At 42.9% G+C, this 19,816-nt stretch overlaps 1 protein-coding gene across 1 annotated transcript in view; it reads left to right on the plus strand.

The window, feature by feature from the left end:
* Nucleotides 1-2,747: 2,747 nt before the first annotated feature.
* The window catches only part of ABL2 (ABL proto-oncogene 2, non-receptor tyrosine kinase), a gene marked incomplete at its 5' end in the record, with an annotated part of 50,176 nt that continues 33,107 nt past the window's right edge, over nucleotides 2,748-19,816 (plus strand). Inside the window, one exon of the mRNA XM_082313570.1 lies at nucleotides 2,748-2,928. Within this exon, the coding sequence (XP_082169696.1) occupies nucleotides 2,748-2,928 (181 nt within the window). The remainder of the gene's footprint in view (nucleotides 2,929-19,816) is intronic.

Consider the following 19,816-nt stretch of genomic DNA (forward strand, 5'->3'; position numbering starts at 1 on the left):
CTTGCAACAGGCCTTTTTAGGAAGCCCCTGCCTGACTCCATCCTCAGTTAAGATGTGTCTGTGTGTCAGACAAGTTCCATGCAGACGGACATTAATGTAACCCACAATGAGCTACTATATGTGCACAAGCTGCTGGTAGGGAGAATGAGGGCTTTCATGAGATCTGAGGAATAAGAACAGTGTTTAAACCCAATTCTCCTTAGTGCACTTATGTCTGATAGTCTCTTGACACTGGCATCTTCCTTTAAAATGCTAACAACGGCCTTCCTCTGGATAGTTCTTTAGGATCAGCAAGTAAAAGGCACTAGGAAAGAAAAATACCATTTCTGTTGGTTTTTAAAGAGTGGTTCTACCCTATGTGGCAACTGCAAATGGCACGAGGGAGTTCTATGTTTGTTGTCTCTCTACAGTCTCCAGAGAACATATATTTTGTTTACAAGGCAAACCATTTATAAATGCCAAACCCTGCAAATTCTAGCTGGAATGAGACCAGGGAATATCTCCACTGCAGAGTTTACCCATGTGGGCCAGTTCTGCCCGAGACTGTCCATCCTGCAGAGACACCCTCTGCTCATATGCACATAACCGTGCCCACACAAGGTCCCGGACTTGGCAATGCGTACCCCATGCTACACCCCAAATGTTCCCAGCACTATTTTAAGAACTGTTTTGTTTTGTGTTATTAGCAAGTCTGCCTGTAATTCCTGATCTCCCCAATGTTCTTAGTCCATTAATTTAGCGAGTTAGGGCATTTCTGGCTCCACGTGCTCCTCACTCCCATTTACTCCAGCCTGTGTCAGAGCACACACCAGTCCAGCTAGATGAGCCACCCCTATTTCAGGCAGAATTATTATTGCAGCAGGGCGCAGTGTGAGTGCATGTGACAGCACGGACAGCAATTTGGTAGCACCTCAGGACCCTGGGAAGGTAGAATATGACCTTGGAATTCCTGTTGCTAGGAATTTCATGCAAGAAAACTGACTTTCACGGAGGAGCTTCTCCTCACCTTCCCACCCCAGGACAGCCACACAAAGGTTGGTCCAGCCACACAAAGGTTGGTCCAGCCACAGGTGGCTGTGGCTCCTTGGAAGCTGGCTGGCTCTGAGCGTTACCAAGCCAATTTGTCACTGTCACGTCAGCTCTCAGTGATGTGGTGAGGGCATCCGAGCTGAGCTGCGTTGTGGCTCATCCATGATGAGGCAACATTGCCAAAGCATTGCTGAAATACCAGCTACCTTGGAGAGCAAAATACTTCCAAGTGCCTTGGTCCTCTAAACTACAACAAGCACCATTATCTTTCTGGACAAAACCTCCTCTCTTCTGCTTTGAATCGGAGAGCCTTATGCTAATAATACAGAAGCTGAAAGAAGACCGTTTAGCAATTAGTTTCAGAATAGAGCGTAGGTTCAGCCACCCTCTGCTCTGCTCTGGTGAGACCCCACCTGCAGCACTGCGTCCAGCTCTGGGGTCCTCAGCACAGGAAGGACAGGGACCTGTTGGAGCGGGTCCAGAGGAGGGCCACAAAAACGATCAGAGGGATGGAGCACCTCTGCTATGAGGACAGGCTGAGAGAGCTGGGGTTGTTCAGCCTGGAGAAGAGAAGGCTGCGGGGAGACCTTATTGCAGCCTTTCAATACTTAAAGGGGGCTTACAAGAAAGATGGGGACAGACTTTTTAGCACGGCCAATAGCGACAGGATAAGGGGTAATGGTTTTAAACTAAAAGAGGGTAGATTCAGACTAGACGTAAGGAAGAAATTTTTTACAATGAGGGTGGTGAAACACTGGAACGGGTTGCCCAGAGAGGTGGTAGATGCCTGGAAAGATTCAAGGCCAGGCTGGATGGGGCTCTGAGCAACCTGATGTAGTTGTAGATGTCCCTGCCCATTGCAGGGGGGATGGACGAGATGGCCTTTAAAGGTCCCTTCCATCCCAAAGCATTCTATGATCCTATGATGACAAGACGCTGCTGCCATGCCTGGCCACCAACGGGCCTGATGTTATTCACACGGCCGTGCCTTCCTCTTCCTCCACACCCTCGGCCAGGAGAGCAGGAGGCGGAGGAGAGCAGGTCCCGGCGGGAGCCCGGGGAGTTCACCATGGAGGGGGAGATGCCTGCGGCTGGGGACAGGCCACCACCGCTCCCTTCTGCCGCCGGGTACGCGACCCCGGCTCCACACCTCACGCCCGCCTGGGTTAGCAGGGGAACCAGCCTGGCCTCGGCCGACAGCGCGAGCGCCTTCAGGGCGCCGGGGCTCGGCTTCGCCGTGAGCGAGGCGGCCGCGGGGCCACGGCCGCGGCCTTCGCTCGGGTCGCCCGGCCTCAAACGGCGGCCGAGAGCGGAGGACCCTCGGAGGGCCCAATCCGGCGAGTAACCCGGGGCCTCGCTCCCCGGTCCCCGTCCGTGCGTGGTCCCTCGCTGCGCCTGTCCTCGCCACCGCCACGCCGCCCGCGTCACCCCGCCGTCCGACTGCACCGGGGGCGGGGTGGGCGGCCTCCCTCGGAGGACCGGAGGTGGCTGCGGGAGCCGCTCTGTCCCCTCTCTCCCGGCGCTCTGTGGTTTAAGATGGCGGCGGGGGCTGAGGGGGCGAGTCCGTGAGTCCCAGGCCGGAGCGCCGCGGGGGCCGGCGGGGGCGGCGAGGCGGGCGGGAGCCGCCGGGCCGCGCCGGGGGGAGGAGCGGGAGGCCGCCTGCCGGGCCGGGGAGCGGCGGCGGCATGTGAGCGCGGGCCGCGGCCGGGAGCGCGGCGATGGGGCAGCAGGTGGGCCGCGTCGGGGAGGCGGGCGCCGGGCTCCAGCACCAGCCGCCGCCTCAGCAGCAGCAGCAGCCGCGGGGACTGCGGGGGAGCAGCGCGGCCAGGTCGGCGGGCCGCCGGCGGGAGGCGGCCGGGCGCACCGCCGAGGGAGGCTTCAATATCTTCACCCAGCACGGTGAGGGGCCGGGCCGGGGGCCGCGCCGCCGGGCGGGAGGGGCCGGGGCCGGGGGGCGCCCGCCTGCGCTCGGCCCCCGCTGGCGGGCTGGGGCGGGGGGCTCGGGGTAAGGGACGCGCTCGCCCTTCCTCCCCTCCCGCTTTTGTTGTTGTTGGCTTAACTGGGGGAGGGGAGCGTTGCGGGAGTTGCCGGGGTGCGGAGAGGCGCCTCTCGCAGGCGGGGAGAGCGGGGCAGTCCCTGCCGCCGCTGCCACGTCCCGGGGGACGCTTGCCTCGGCCCAGCCCGGGGCCTGGCAGCGAGCTCGGGGCCGCAGAAACTTCCCCCGGCGCTGGGAACGGCGACTCGCCGCCATCCACAGCAGGAGCGAGGTGGCACCGCCGGGAATCAAAACTTGCAGTGCTTGATAGCTGTCACTGCAGCGGTTCCTGGCTCTGCTTTTGTTTACAAAGGTAAACGCTGCATGTGCTTTGTCTTTCTGTTTACTGAAGCGCTTATAACTTGCCCTTCCAGATCTGTTAGTCTCTGTGGCTGTATAGCTCCTGACAGAGCACACAATTTTGTTTTGACAGGGGTATTATAGCTGCCATATGATTCTCAGTTGAAGTTTTTGCCTGTCCACTTCTATTCTTATTGCTATAAACTGATACTGGAAAATGTTTAATGCAACATGGTTACTTTCTGTAATCTCTCTTAGGAGGAGCCCACAACTTCAAATCCCTCTTTGTAACTATGTTTTTTTTTTTTTATTTATTATATCTATTTGGCAACATCTTGATATAATGCCCAAGTTTTGGAAGGTATGATCAACTGAAACCTGTCTGCCTTGACAAGCACGTTGAGAATAGATGCATGGCTGCATCTCTAATCCTAAAGAACTGAATCTGCTATGGAGAGCTTGGCTGGTTTGGCTTTTGGTGGAGAGCGATGTCAGTGTTTATAGAGCAAGGCTGCTTCTGACAATACATATTTTCTTTTGCTCAATAGAATGAGCATAGGCAAAAAGATTAAGGAACATGCAACCAGCAGTCTAAATGTAAATATCATCTGCTGTGACTGCTGACACGTAAGTATCTATCAAAACAAGAGCGCAGCACTAAATCTGGTTCTTAAAATCTTAGTGTTATCACAGCTTTTGAGTTCAGGGAGCAGTATCAACTTTAAAACCAAAACAGAACTCCATGCTTGCTGAAACGCCTGACCCGCTATTACTACAATTAAAACTAAGGATTACTATTTTATTGCAGCTTTCAACCGTAGTATCATCAACTTCATGTTTTACTTTGTCATCCTTGTGTTTTTGTACTATAAAAGGCACTTCGTCAGAAACATTACTATAAAGTAGACCAATGCTGTAAATTCACAATGTTAGGAGCAGATCTCAGAAGTTACGCACGTATCCCGCTTCTTTCAGTATGCTGAAGTCTTAAGTCTTTAGCAGCAGAGCAAAATCACTGTGTAGACTGCAAAGTGGGACTTAGCAGGCAAGAGCACTCCTGGTAATGACAAACTGTCTGTCTTTTAGTGTTTCGGTACCAAGATGACTGTTTGGTTCTTGCTCTTACAAAGCAAGGACAGAAAGGACGTTTGTGGGAAGTACGGTGCAGCATGTGGGCACATGTAGTTATTTCAGAATAACACAGTTGAGACTGACTCTAGTGCATCTTTTTATTTATTGCTGCATGTTTTAGTAGTAATTTAGTGCAGCATCCTGAATAAATCCTTCTAGCTCCTCCCTCTGCCCTACTGAATTTTAAAGGTAGAAGGTAGGGAGAATTATTTACATGTAGTGGCAGGGAAATGGAGAGAAAAAGCTTCCTTAAGCATGCATGCACACCAAATAGACAAATTATGTGCTCTGCACAGCCCTTCTGCTCTGCCTTCCCTAGACCTAGAAACAAGAATGAGCCTGGAAAGCCAACATGCTCTGAATAAAACTTCAGTGGCATATCAAAAGAACATTTCTCTGTGATAACAGCAATCATATCTTTTAAAATAATTGCTGTTTATATTGCTTAGGTTACCTGCTTCAGCGGTAAGGTAGTGAATATAATTTTACTTAGGTTTTTGTTGCTTCTGTTATTTTCTTTGCAGACTGTAAAGGTAGATATGTCTATTGAAAACAAGACACAGCTTTTTATTCTTTTAGGTTATGTAAAAGGGGTGGGGTTTTTGGCAATCCAGTTTTTGAGAGTTTCAGGGCAGGCTTCAAACTCCCATCCCATCGTGGTGAATACCTCAGCTGTGTTAAATTGTTCCCTGAGTCTATGCACATTTTACTAGAAATGAGTGAACAACTCACTATTAATAATCTATAGCAAATACTAGTCAAGGTTGGGTACCTATTTAAATACTTATCTTGGGCAATAACCAAAGATTTTTGTCATGTTCCTGAATCTGGAGTTCAGTTGCTTTCTCAGAGAACTTCTGTTCTTGTGATCCTGACTCCCCTTGTCTGAGGAAATTTTTTTTCTCTCAACTTCTGTTGTTATTTTTCATTTACTGACCTTGTTCTCCTGTTTTACTTAACCTGGCTTTCTGCTAGCTTTCTTTAAGTGCTGCGCTTCTTTTGCTGAGACGCTGTTGTTGCTGGCGATATACTGCTTGATCCATATTCCTCTTTTCTAGTAATTTCTTTCGGAACCTGACCCTTCCATCCTGTCTCTAGGATATGTATTCACAGTGTATGAAAAGTGACGGAAAAAGCACAGGATTATGGGCTAGCACTCTTGGATCACTGACTAAACCAGCCAGTCTAAGGACAAGCCTGGATTATCTACCTTCCTTGGCTTTCCTTGATGCATTCATTGGTGTGAGGAAGACAATCTGTTGACTGGTGCTAGACCCTTACAGGTATAGATCTCTGCCTCAGCTCATGTTGGCAGATTTCATACTATACTGTGCCAGGAACGATGTGGACCTTACTAAGTACTCTTGCCAAAGTGCATTTTGAGGGGTTGCTTCTTCTGGATTGTTTATGAAAAGGATGGAAGTAAACAATGTTTTCAGCCTCAGACCCATTTTGCTACAGGATTTTGAAGAACGGGTTGTGTCAAATCAATAAAGTGTAAAATCTCTTATGCTAGGTTACCAAAAACCAGAGACAAGAACATTTTTACGCAACTAACTTGAAGTGTAGTTGCCCTTGAAAAATGGAGAGATTGAGTTGAACCAGTTTGTCCCAAGCATGTTCACTGTTAGAGTTGTGTAGGAGAAGAGCTACAGGTATACAGGCACTACCTACTTCGGGATGTATTTTTTGGAAGAAACAAGGAATTTGAAGATGTTTTCTGCTTTATTGAAAGAACAGGGAAATCTGTATTGTGGCATCCCACTATTCTACCATGAGAACAGAAACCTAGACTCCTGGGGGCTTCAGGTCATTGCAGTATGGAATTCTGTGAGCAGGGCTGTATAGTTGAGCAGAAAAGTCCTAAGCAAGCTGATATGCTGATGTGATTTGTTATCCGTGGAGCAGAGTTCTCCAAGATGCAAAAGACTGTTGTGGATTTTGCAGCCTTTTGCAATTAGCCCTTCAAAGTGCCCCATTGTGAGCATTCCTAGCACGTAATCTGTGACTTATAAAAGCAAGCAATGGATCATGAAGCATGTTGGTTGCTAGTAAGGTACTAGAAAGGAAGAGTGTAAGCAGAAGGATTATTCAAACACTGGTGTTCCCATGTACACTGCATCAGAATTAACTAGTACCGCAGGGACAACAACTCAAGAGGGAGAAGCTGTACTGAACACTAGTTATGATCAAATTCTTACAGTTCAGTGCAACCAGAAAAGATAAGTAGTACTTGGTGCCATTACAGGATGAGTTTGCTTTCCTTTTCAGAAAAGGAACAGGGGAGAAAACAGGGAAGCAGGTTATCTGCTTATCCTTTCAGTAGTTTGTTTGAGGGAAGGGGTACAACTGATGACAACCAACAACTGCCAAGTTGCATGGACTCTACTCGGCTCCAACAATGACATGCTCTAATTTTCTTTTTGAAGAGCAGCGATAACTGCCTACTGTACCAAGATATTCTTTGGAATGGTGTTAGCATGCTTTTCATCTCCGAAAAGACTTGCTGAGTGTTGTAGAAAACATAACTGCAGGAAAATCAGATTATTTAAATCCTGGCTAGGAAGCCTTTGCAATACCTGTTTGCAATACTGCTGCAGTTGCCTTGGTGATGTATTTTGGGGTAGCGGAAGGCTCTGACACACTTGAGCTTTTGATCCAGCAGGCGCAGGACATTTGTTCCCTGTTTTGTTTTCTAGAGGAGGAGTTTAGCAACCTTTTACTATGTGCATCAAGGTCAGGCAAGATAAGCCTATACTTTTAAAAATAAAATTATCATTAAAGCTCCCCTAAGGCAGTTGGAGTGCTGTGCCACATGATAAAAACATTCTAAAATAGGAAGAAGCATAAATAACACTATCCCTTTGAAATTCAGTGAAACTGAAGGGCTGGATACAGGAAAATGGAAAGAAGGACAGAAAATAGGGTCAGTTTAACAACTGCACTTTGTGGGCTGCCTAAAATGTTCTTTATTTTTCATCCCAGTGAAATGCAGCAAGCTCGGGCCAGAGCTACTTGCCTGCAGACTTTCCTGTCAGTAAATGCCCTGTGCAGATGGAATATAATCACTGTATTCAGTGCCTGACTCTTTGTACTGTAAATCAGAAATCTTGTGGGACCATAATGTATAAATAACTCTTAACTAATTATTTGGGGAATAAAGGATAGTTCAGCTAAGTGTCTAGAGGAACATCTCCTGTAGAACATGAAATTATAGGCGTGCTCTCTATTGCGTCATTCTCCATGATATCTAAATTATTCCTGCAGATTCAGTTGCATTCAATACTCGTTTTTATACCTTGTCTTCTGTTGGGATTTTTGCATACTCTATTTCACAAACGAGAGGACTCTACCAACTCTATGGAAGGGACAATATAATACAGACTACCGATCTGTTGTAATTCCTGGCGTATGTATATTTCCTGTGTACTTTTCACATAGGCAGGGAAACATAGTCTGAAGAAGGTAAGACTGAAATGAAGTTACTTCAAAAGATGTTAGTCAGAACTAGCTTAAAAATCAAATTTCAAAGCCCAGACAGATCTCTGATTTCTCAGTTCTCCACATGTAGCAGATGGTGTGGTACAAGTTGTTCTAGCAATATTTCACAAACTTGCTATTGCTTGCAAGTGCAATGTTTTGCGAAAAAAATTTGTGGGATTTTTTTTGGAAATAGGGACATGGCGAAGTGAACAAATCAGTGGAAAGTGAAGGTGTAAGCTATTGGACACAAAAGCAAATTGTCACAAGTGGCTTAAATAATCTTTTTCAATCTAGCAGGACTGTCAGCTCACATAATTAGAGTTGGAAGATGGTTGGACCGTCTCTTAGAGATGCTGTAGCAGGGCTGGCTTAAGGAGTATTTTATGGCTGGTACTAATTACAGATTCTGGGACAGTAGGCTTGAAATCATGTTTTCACTGGTGTTCAGGAGAAATGACCTGTTCTGCGACCCACTTCCTTCAGCATATGTCATGTTAGTTTGTTCTTAAAGCAGGCCAGTCCTTGCTGAAGCCAAATCATACTTTTTAGGTCTTTGTTTTATAGATAAAGCTAGACGATTGTTAGTGTGATTTATTCTAGCCCATTTCTCTTAGTTGTCACAACTTAATGTTTCCAGTATACTTATTACCCGTAAACTGTCTTCTAAATACTGCTGACAGCTGACTAGTTCACACTCATAAGGAACCATGTTAAAATCCAACTGATATAAAACAAGAAACAGCAGTTTATACTTATTCCAGTCGGGATGCGTGTGAAAGTTATTAAAAGTAATACAGTTAGGTTTTGTTTAGTGACCTGCTGAGTTTATTTTCACCTGGTTGTATTTCAAAAAACCAGGGATGGATGACCACAGACTAAAGCCTCACCTACATTATAACCGTTTCAGAATCTGATATCCTAAATCACTGCTTGCCAAACGGTTAGTAGTTCTTTCAACAGGATGTAATTATGAATGACGCAAAGCTTGGTAGCTGTAGTGCGAATGGCCCTTGACTGGCTTTGCAGGTGAATCTGCATACAGGTTCCTTCTTAACAGCATTCAGAAGAGTACTTACTGGTAAAGAAATGTTTCTCATAGTTGTTTGGACCACCAGCAGTCTCTCTTTCCCTCAACACAGCAGGAAAGAACAAAAGCTTGTGCTGAGTGGGGTAACACAGTTGACTTGTTGGGTCTGAAGTAATGGTTCTCTCACCGTTACTGCATCATCCCTGACATTTCTCTGGTTTTGTGGTTATGAAATACTTTATTTTAAAGGCTGATCTTGGTATTATCCATAGAGATTATTCTCTCTAGAATAAGTGACTGTTACAAAACCATTGAGGCTTCCTGTTGGTAACACTGTAAACCACAACAACAAAGCTTAGTTATATTACCCGTATCTGCTTAGGAAGTTTCGTATGCTTTGTGGGCTTTCTATAAAGACATGTGCATCTGCCAGTATGATTGCTTATCTGCAGCTGGGTATAAATTAACTTTTTAATAGGTGGCTTTCAGAATCAGCTAAATCAGCACAGGAATTCCAAAAAACAGTCCCAAAATAACTTTGCCTTTTTTGAGGGGGAGACAAAGCTGCACAGAAATACTTCACTAAGAATTGAATTGATTTTATTTCAATCTTCTAGTGCTCTTTAAAGGCCATTTAAACATATTTCTTTTAAGATGAAACTTTTTCAAGAAATTCCTTTCCTCTTCTCCTGTCCTTCCCTCCCAAACGCTGTCCTTTGGATCTTAGTCTTACTACGATACTTCCATTAAAAATAATTACATGTGTTAATAAACTTGGAGCTTTACTTAGGTTGATTTGAAAGTATTCTATGACAATAGTGATGTGAGAATTGGGACTACAATTACGTAAGAAAAGTAGCTCTTCAATGAAGGAAAACTCATTTTCTATAGGACAGTTGTGCATCCATCCTTTAATTTGGTAATGTTACTGGTTTGGATTTTGAGCTCTTTCCTGGTTTGTTTGGGGGGTTTCTGTGTTGTTGTTATTTAATACTGAAGTGAAACTGAAGTAGCTTCTTGCTATAAGCTATATATGGCAAAGCCATAGGAACCATCTCCTGCTGCTGTTGGGGTCAAATTAGGAATCAAATTAGAGGATAGGAGGATGAGAACATTCTGGACTTGTGACCCTATGCACCTCCCAGTGTATTTCTCCTTCCTTTCTCCTACGATAATCCCAACAACAACGCATCAGGCGTGTCTGTGCTGTCCTGTTTGTTGTCATCTCAACTAGGATATGTAGGATGAACAGCTATGGAGAAGAGTATCTCCAGAAAGATAATGCTGGAGAGGAAAGAATGGGAAGAAGGAAAGACTGGAAAAAGAGAAAAGAGTAAAAGATGATGTTGCAGCTTCTCCCTAATCGTGCATTTCGGTATACTGGAGGTTGTATTTTGACTGTTCAGCTTTGGAGATAATGTTTTAAAATACAATCTTGGGTATATTTAATCATTGTTGAATGAGACAGGTGGGCCTGCTAACCTGATGTATGTTAAGTTAGAAGTAGATTACTGATGGATGTCCCTGCAATGGGCAGCGTACCAGTTGGGGGGTTTCCCCACATAGAATAGAATAAAATAGACTATTTCAGTTAGAAGGGATCTGCAATGATCATCTAGTGCAAATGCCTGGCCAATTCAGGGCTGACATAGCTGATGACTGATATCAGGCACAAAAAGATTAAGAGTTCCAAGCTCCTGGAGCACAACCAAATGTTAATGTGTAGGACTGTTCGTTTTGGGAAGGAAAACCCACCAGCAAGATCTCCTTTCTTACCAGAGGTAGAATCAAGTACAATTGAATAGTGAATACATACATACACTCTTCAAAGTTTACATGTGGGATTTACAGCGGATTGGCATAAGATACCAGTAATTACTTTTGTTGCAGGTTAAGTGTGCTCAACACCATGGCTAATTTTGAAACAGGTGTCAGGCTTGCTTCTGGTTGAAAGAAATGATATTAATATTGGCTATTACGGTGGTAGTATGTAGCATAGGTCATGAAGTGTTCCTGTTTTTCAGGTTCTGTGTTCAATTAGACCCATAATTTTTGGAGAAGTTGACTGTAGGGAGTAGTGTGCCTGTACAGTAGACACACCAAAACATATAAGAATTGCAAAGTGAAGAAACACTTCCTCATCACAAATCTATGTACACTCCAACATGGCCTAGCCTAGAAGCTTGTTTAAATTTTGTCATATCCAAGTAGATTAATGTTACCTCCTACATTTACCCGAAACATCAGAGGTCTAAAAGGTGTTTACAGAGCACGGATCTGTTTTCTAGACAAAAACCAAAAACATTGGTACATTCTAATTTTGTAGCCCCTGGATTGTGAAGATAACCCTTCAAACCCAAGATGGAGTGTAAATTAATATAATGAGGTCTTCCTTAGCTTACAGGGTCAACTCAGTTTCTCAAGATTATTTCAAAGCCTGTGCTGCTCAGGGTTCATTTTGCTAACCAGCAGTGTCATGGAGTTAACAAGACTGTTCAGTTTACTGCTGCTATTCAGAAACCTGTGGGAGGCTGTGCAACTGATGAGAATATCAATTTTGTGTTGCTGCTTAGGAAAGCCAAGAGCAGAAGTAGAGAAAAAATACAGCTATACTGGTGTCTCTGAAATTTACTTAATAGTAGAAGAAAACCAGAAAAATTATTTAATTAGCCTTGAAGGGATTTAAAAAGAAATAATTTTCAAGTGTTATTTCTGGTCCAGCAATCTAGTCTGTCAGAACTTGCCAGTTAATTAAACTATGGTGACTGTTTAGCAATAAAAAAAGTCTGTTTATGCAAACTTTTTAGAAATTGATACAAGTTACGTCATCTAGGAAGAGTGAAACGGACTCTTAGAGATTTGAATAACCTTGAAGATCTGAAATAGTTAATGGCATAGCTTCCTTCCTCCATTAAGTCACTGGATGCAGCAGAACTCAAGCTTATACTGGCCTGAGCTGGATTGCATAAGCATGGACTTACTCACTGTTTGTTTTTAATGCAGTTTTTTCTTAGAACACAGGTTTTAATTGTAGAGCTTTCTTTATGTCCACCGTTCACTTCAGTACAAGTGAAACAGAAACAGTGTCCTTTGTCTGAGAGCTGATTTGTGGCTTCATTTCTCCTATAAATTAAGTTTTTTCATCTATAAACCAGCATATAAAAAAAAAAAAAAAAGTCAGTCTAATTGTTGGCAGCTCTCAGGGTCAGATTTAAGAGACTAAAGTTAAAGTCTTCAAACTTGAACTTTAAATTGCTGAATGTCCTGCATGTGCTCTGTAGAATATTGTTGATATTAATAGAGTTGAGTCTCGGTAAAGTTACTCTTAGAATGGCACCTTGATCAGAGCATAAAGGATGTTGTATGGGTAAGACCTTGAACAGATGCTCTGAAAGTTGTTTCTTTGATCAGTTTGTGGTGATATCACTCAATTCTGGTTTGCTTTCAAACCTGCTTTTTTACTAACTGGATTGGCATCAAGTAAGCCACGATGAGCTTTATCATTTGTGGTAGTAACGTATATAAATAGTGAGAGCCACCTCTCTGCAGGCCTCGGAGAATTCTAGCACTTTCTGCTGACTAGGAAGATGAGTGAGGTTTTGGTAGATTTTGTCTTCTTTTTTTGAGGCAGGGAGACGTATACAGCTTGGGGAGGGATGAACAGTGTTTTTGTTATTGATACCAGTGTGAAACCTGTGCTCTGGCCCAATTACCCAGTGAAGCACAGCAAAATACTTTTCCACTAATCATAAATTGTATGCTTGTTATTCAGGATGATATTTTTTGGTTTTACTTAATTGTGATTTGTGGCTTTTTTTTTTTTTTTTAAATTCCAAGAGTAAACAGAGAAAGCAGAGGTACTTTATCAGATTTAAAAAGGCTTTGTCTAGAGAAGATCCCTGGAATAGATAGGAAATTGGTATATAGTGCCTTGTGGTGCTAGTATTTCAAGTTATATTTAGGTTTTTTTCTTCAGGATCCCAAAAAATTCTGAATATTAAGGTTTACAACATAGCTGTGAGAAAGGAGCTGCTTTTTCATGTAAGAAGAAACTGAGATCTATTTTTTTTTTAGTAATCTAATAAATTTGAGTCTGATATGAACTATAGAAGGACAACTAGCCCACTTTTCATAATTTTTTCTTCCAGAGGTGCATTAGATGGCTTAGGATTAATGTGCAAAATTCGTAGATGCTCAAATGATGATTTGAGTAGCCTGCCATGGCTATCCTGTGAAATGGAAGTCTAGTAGGTTTAATTCTTGCTTTTGTCACAACAGTACTAAACCTGTTTTGTCAGAAAATGTTTTCATTTTATGTTTTTAGGTCATCATAATTAAATATATTTAACTTCTTTGGGGGTAAAATGTTTTGAGAGGGTACTGCCCTCTAAATCGGAGTCATTTAATTGTGTGGTAATTCCTGCACTTTAGCTCCTGGTTAGAAGTACAGATATGCTTTGAGAAGCTGAAATAGGCCACACACTTGAGTCTGTCAAAGCTAAGCTTGTCTGTAGTCTTGTACAGAAGTTCTTTCTTATTTTGATGTAAGTCTGTATAGCTTCCATCTATTTTTTGTCAAATGGTTAAGCTAAATTTGAATAAGACACTTGGTATGTGTCTTTCCATCAGCACGCAAGCTTGCACCATGACAATAGAGGTGCAATGACTTTTTCTGTGTGCCTTGTTAGTGTTTCTGCTAAATAAAATGTTTTTCTCATTTTAAGGGTTGGTGGCAAAGCATATAACTGCTTCTAGTGCAGCCTAGCTCTAGAATAATGCTCAGCTGGTCTCTCAGTACCTGCTCAGCCACAGGTGGATGGACTTAGCCCTTAGCAAGTGACTTAGCCACTTGGGTTGTGGGCTATGGAAACTGGCATGCCTTAAGGCAGCATAATTATAGGCTGTTTAGACTCAGGTGAGCTGTGCTAGTTTTCTTGCTTTACACATGGGGGAATGGTATCCACAAGTGCTGATTATTAGCATGTTTTCTGTTGTGCATCAGCCGTTAGAGAACTGCACTGCAGCTGATATGCGTGAGGCATTGCCAGTAAGTATTTTGTTCCTGAACAAGAACAGCACTTGACTGTGGGGAACCTCTTAGACAGCCTTTCCGCTTTCTTTAGCCTTCTCCTCTCCGCGCAAAGCTCACCTTGTTACGTTCAAGCAGGGAAGCGGGCCTTGAAACACGGGCTGCATTGTCAGCAGGGAGCAGGTGAGTATGAGAGAGCACAGCCTCCTGCTGGGCAGAACTACCATGTTAGCGGAGGAGCCTGGGCAGCACACAGGAGGCCGCATGAATTTTCAAGTAAGAAGGTAAAAGGATCAATTGCAGTTGCTTGTGGAGAAGGTGATTTTCCAGCCTACCACGAGAGGGTGCTACAATGCTTTGACTTAATTTATCCATTGCTAAAAGATTTTTCTGTTAGAAGTAGAGGGTTTTTTTCAACATTACTGTGTTACAGTGAAGAGTGTTTTAAGTAACTGTTGGTTTATGAAAGCAGGCAAGATCCACATATCAAAAGGCAGATGTAGCTGTCTTAAGATTTAAGGGAATACATGTTTATTTTGCTTTTGCCTTCAAGAGCTGAACTGCTTCCTCTTTAGTTGTTTTGTTTCTGTTGGGCTTTATCCTAGATAAGTTCATCTGCCAGTCAGAGAGGTTTTCCAGCTTGTTTATGTGTAAGTATGCAGGCAACCTTTCATGCATGAAAAGACATTAAATCTGATACTTCTGCTAGGTAATCTGAGCCCTCAAATTAAGAGTCACTGCTTATTGCTTCTGTGCACTTCTCATCTCTAAAATGGGAATAATGCTTGCTTGTTTTATGGAGATGTTTAGACTTAACTTTTGCATAAACAAACACAGAAAAGCTGTCTGCAGGCTAAATGTTCAGTCATGCTCTTTTGTCTCATCCTGTAGGCTGTTAGAGAAACATGTGTTTGTTGTGGTTCTAGCCTGTATTTCAAAACACTTGTGGCATGATAATAGGTCCGAAAGAAGGTTAGTATTTATGTTGTTTGACTTGCCTTGAAATGGAAGCTCAAAGCACTGTGCTTTGCTGAATGTTATCTATCAAGCTTCCATAAAGAGGCTGAAGCTACAGTGAATTAGCAACAGATAGAGAACTTTAGTGTGCTGTGTTTGGCTGTTTAGCAGTAGAGCAATACAAACAAAAGAGTGAATTGCAGTAAGCATTCATGCAGTTGGGTTGTTGGCTGGGAGACAGGATCTCTGCCAAGAGATCCTAAACCTGGTGTTTAGGGTTTAGGCATCTAATTACAAAAAAAATACGATCACCTGACACTATGGTGGTGTTCATCATTGACTGCTCAGCTGTGGGGTAGTTGTTACACTGAATTGGGATGCATTTGTGTTTTTCTAAAAGGCCATTATCATTCCCTTTAATACTAGTCAGTGAAAGGCCACATTAATCAGTCGTAAAACAGACTACTAGAAAGCAGGTATGAAAATCTGTTTAAAATACAATGAAGACGGACTTCCTGTCTTGCATACTATCATGTAAAAGCAAAGGCATGACTTCTGGTATGCTGTAGCTGTCCTTTTTTTCTGCCCCCCACTTCCCTAATTTGCTATGAGGTTGAGATCTTACGTGCATTTCAGGCCTTGGCATCTGGCTTTGTTACATCCACCCATCCGTTATTTCCTCTTACAGAAAGATTAAAACACTTTGTCACGGTTACCCCCTATGCTCCACCCCCTGAGCCTACAGGGAGGTGGGCTTGTAATTTTTGAAACCATAAAAGCTATTATAGAAGCAGCATCTTGGTTTGTTAATAAAGAAGCAGACTTTAGTATATAAACTGCTCTGATGCTTCATATCACCAAACTGAAGGTTACCCTTCCAGGGATTGCTCTTGTGCTTTTAGAAATGAGATAATGATCCTGTGTGCTGAGAAGTGTCATTCCATGGTGAATACCATGTGAAGTGAGGTTGTCTGAAGCTTAAAGGGAAACAGAATTGAATGACCAGCAATTGGTGCTGGTGACAAATTCGGAGGAACAACTATTTCCTTTCCTATGTGCATTTAGCATTCTTACTCAGCTGCCTGTATCTTTATTTTGAGCCATATCCAATCTGAATACGAGACAAGTAAAATCATAGCAAAGCAGCTTAGTCTAGTCTTTCCGTATTCGGTTCCTTTGCTATATAACATTCAACCCTGTACTGTGGGGATCTCCTATTACATGCTGCTGTTTTACTTTTCCTTGCTTTAAGTCTGCTTTCTGCCCCTGCAGTTCCTTTCTCTGTTGTTCAGTGTACAGGACCTTCTGTTTCTTCTGTGCTTTTTATCGTTCCTTTTGTTTGCATAACTTAATTTGCCTGTTTTTCCCTCATGTTTTATTGCTTTCTTGAGTAGGCCCTCTTCCTTCTTGCCCTGTTAGCACGGTGTCTTGCTGTGTGACTCTCTGTGCTCTTGGTGAAACAGTTTGTTCCCCAATTCCTTGCCTTTGCTGACGCACAAAGGGTGCCAGCTCTAAAACCAGGAATGCAGACATGCAGGAATTGAAGAAAGTGGTTTCTCCCCATGAAGGTACCATCTTTGTTTAAATATTAAAAAATTGGGATACTGACATGAGTAAAAATCCCTGCCGTTAAGAAAACTATTTTCTAATAGCTCATGCTATCTAGTTAGCTAATTTTTTTTCCCCTGGTAGGGCAGTAAGTTTATAAAAGGAAGACAGTGTTTTATCATACAGATAAATGAGAGGCATGAGTACACAAGATGGTTTATGCAACAGGTCTCTAGCAGAACTAGTAACGCAGCACCCTTTCCACAGGACCATGCTTTCTTTTCCAAGTTTGACTGCGGAGGCTTTCTACTGCGCTTTGCCCCATGACAGATTTTCTTCCCTTTTTTGATGCTTGAACTTAAAGCTACTTGTTTTAGTCCTACTTCATTAGTGTGAGGAAGTGTAGGAGTTTTTGTTTAGAGAACATCAGTAGTTGAGACAGTAGCTGTTTTCAAAGTGTTGTATGTCTTTGTATTGAAAGTGTTACTCATTAGTTAGAGCTTTCATTACAAAATCCTTACAGTATCTCTCCAAGTATTGCACTTTAGGAAGGATAGCTGATCAACACCAGTTTGAGTCCTGCTCTGTCATAGCTTCCAGTCTGATATTTAGCAAATGACTTTGTTTCTTTGCTTTTAGACCTTCTTCTGCATAGTACAAATTTTACCCTACTCTGTAGGGCTGTCAGGAGAACAAAATATGAAAACTGTGAGGCACTCTATATATCAAGTGCTACAAAAATATCCCATGTAGTATCAAGTCATAATATTAGCATGCCCTGACTGAGAATGTTCTGTAGGCTGTGAATTTAATGCATGCGAGAATAAGCATTTACTGCTAGTGAAGGATACAGCATGGTTAGCACTAGTGAAGGTTGGTCACCCACAAAAGAGGTACAGCCTCAGCAGAAGTCTGGGTTCTGATACAATGTCTTTCTCTTTTCTTCTTAAATTACTAACAGCGTGTTTCAGCAAAAATTGTGGATCTTATGGTTTAGTTGTAGACATCTGAGCAGGCTAGATGGTTACCTACTAGAGAGTTTGGAAATAAATCTAACTAGAATTCATATCCTCATTGGAAAAATATTGTTGCATCTTGTCCCAAGTCCAGAGAACAATTCAAGCTCCAGAGAGCAATTATCTAGATTTAGAAAAACTTCACTGTTTGGGATGAGGTACTCATGTTGCTGTTTCCTGACTACCTCTTATGTAAAAGAACAGGCACATCACTGGATGACGCGTGTTCACTCTCAACTTTGTATGTTAGCATTCATGCAATTTTAAATGTGAAAAAATACAACTGCGCATCTCAGGCCTGGTCTCTGAGGAGGAATGCCGAGTCCTTTCAGTAGCGTGCCTCCGAAGACAGCTGCGCAGTTAGCATTCATGTCTGCCAGGGTCTGTGCTCTCCACAATGATCCCCACCCTAGACCTCCAGACAAAAACAGGAGATGAATCTCAACAGCTGCAGGAGGCTGAGTTTATGAATCTTAATTAAGGTAAGGAGTTATTTGAAGTGTTTCTTTTCATAAGTCTCTAATGATAGTTGTAAGGGCTACATATCCCCATTCAAGTTGTCAAGATAATGCTAACCTCTTTATAGAGGTGTTTTGGTGGTCTGAGCCTGTGTGGATGCCACATCCCTCTAAACATAAATAATGCTCATATAGACCATAGTGTTCTTCTGTGCTCTACCACTGTGCTCTCAGTTCTCCTTCCTCTTTTCCCCTGCCCAGGTTGCACCTTTTTTTGCACATGCTGATTTTTCCAGTTGTATTTTTTTCTTGAGAGTAGGCTACCAGCCTTACGTGATATACTGCTTTCATAACATTGGCAAAGTGCCCAATAAAACTGGCTTGAGACCTCCACACCCAGAACTGAATATTTTTCCTCCTCAGTTTAAAGGAACGACCTGCATTTTATGTATTTGTCTTAGATGACAGCAGCTACCTTCATGTATTAAGAACAAAGCCAAGACTGTTGGTTTCCCCGTAATTATATTTTACCTGTCATTATGTAGGAAGCCCTGCCCTTTCTTTAGAAGTAAAATCATTAGATTCCATATATTTTAATTGGGTGAGTCATTTAGTTTCAGTCCTGCTGCTACAGCATGTGTCTATTGTGTCTAATGTAATTTCCCCTTAATGGGGCCAACAGTAGCAGTACCAGTAGTATGAAGTCCGTTATAAATAATCTATCTACAATATTCATAATACGTAGTTTCCAAAAGATTCGCTAGGAATTTTCGAAGTAAGAATACTTGCATTAATTTTTTTCTGTGATGGAGAGGGTTATAAGTTGATCGATCTAGGAAATACCTAATCTTGAAGTAAACTTTTACAGGATATAGCCTGTCTGTATCCTGGTCATCTGAATTACAATATGATAAAGCTTGTGTGTCCCCCTGCCCCGCAATGCTCCTTCTTTACCGGTACTGGTTCTCATCTGGCCCTGTGATGAGCCAGTCCAGGGAGCTAAACTGACAGAAAACACTGCAGTGCTAGTTTGGTTTTCTGACCCAGCTTACTGCACATCAGATGAACGCGGGCAGCAGCAAAGTAGGCAGCTGGGAGCAGGGGACACAACCACCGATCTGGCAGCAGCTGCCTGCTGGGTTCACTTAGCCACATGGTCAGCCCGCACCCTCAAAACCTTAGCGAAATACTTCAGTGGTTTTGTCTCTTGTGCCTGGGGGAGGGCTTTGATGGATCTGGTTTAGGATTACTAAAAAAAAAAAAACCACAACCTAATGGGCTATACACAATACTTAGCGTTGTAGCTCTTTAGCAAGGCTGCTACCTGAAATGAGCCCCTGAAATTTGTCCTTTTAGAATCTTTGAAATTAAGAAGTGAGTTAACTCAGATGCTTAAAGAGTCAAAAGCAGTATCTCTTCATAAGAGCTTACTTCCCCAAGTCTCTAAGAATAGAATCACTTCTTATCTGGTTTAAGGATGTTTTTTTTTAACATATATTTTACTTCAGTGCTCGTTGAGTTCTTGGCCTTAATGACTTTCTACCGTGCTACACATGTATGCCTTGAATGAAAAGCTGATTATAACCAGTGCCCATGAAGAGCAGCTCTTCATTGCTGTCATTGAGTTGGTGAGACTGACAGCTAAAGGCTGGCTGTCTTTCAAGCTCAACTAGGTGTGAACTTAAAGTTGGATAACCAAATGGATTATTTGACCAATATTTCTGCCAAAAATGTCTCACTTCTGTGAATAAATCTGCTAGTCTAGTTTCTCTAGTAATTAGGAATTAAGTTCTTAGACTAGTA

The sequence above is a fragment of the Platalea leucorodia genome (genome assembly GCF_965183815.1).
Source record: "Platalea leucorodia genome assembly, chromosome: 5".
In the NCBI taxonomy this organism is placed as follows: domain Eukaryota; kingdom Metazoa; phylum Chordata; class Aves; order Pelecaniformes; family Threskiornithidae; genus Platalea; species Platalea leucorodia.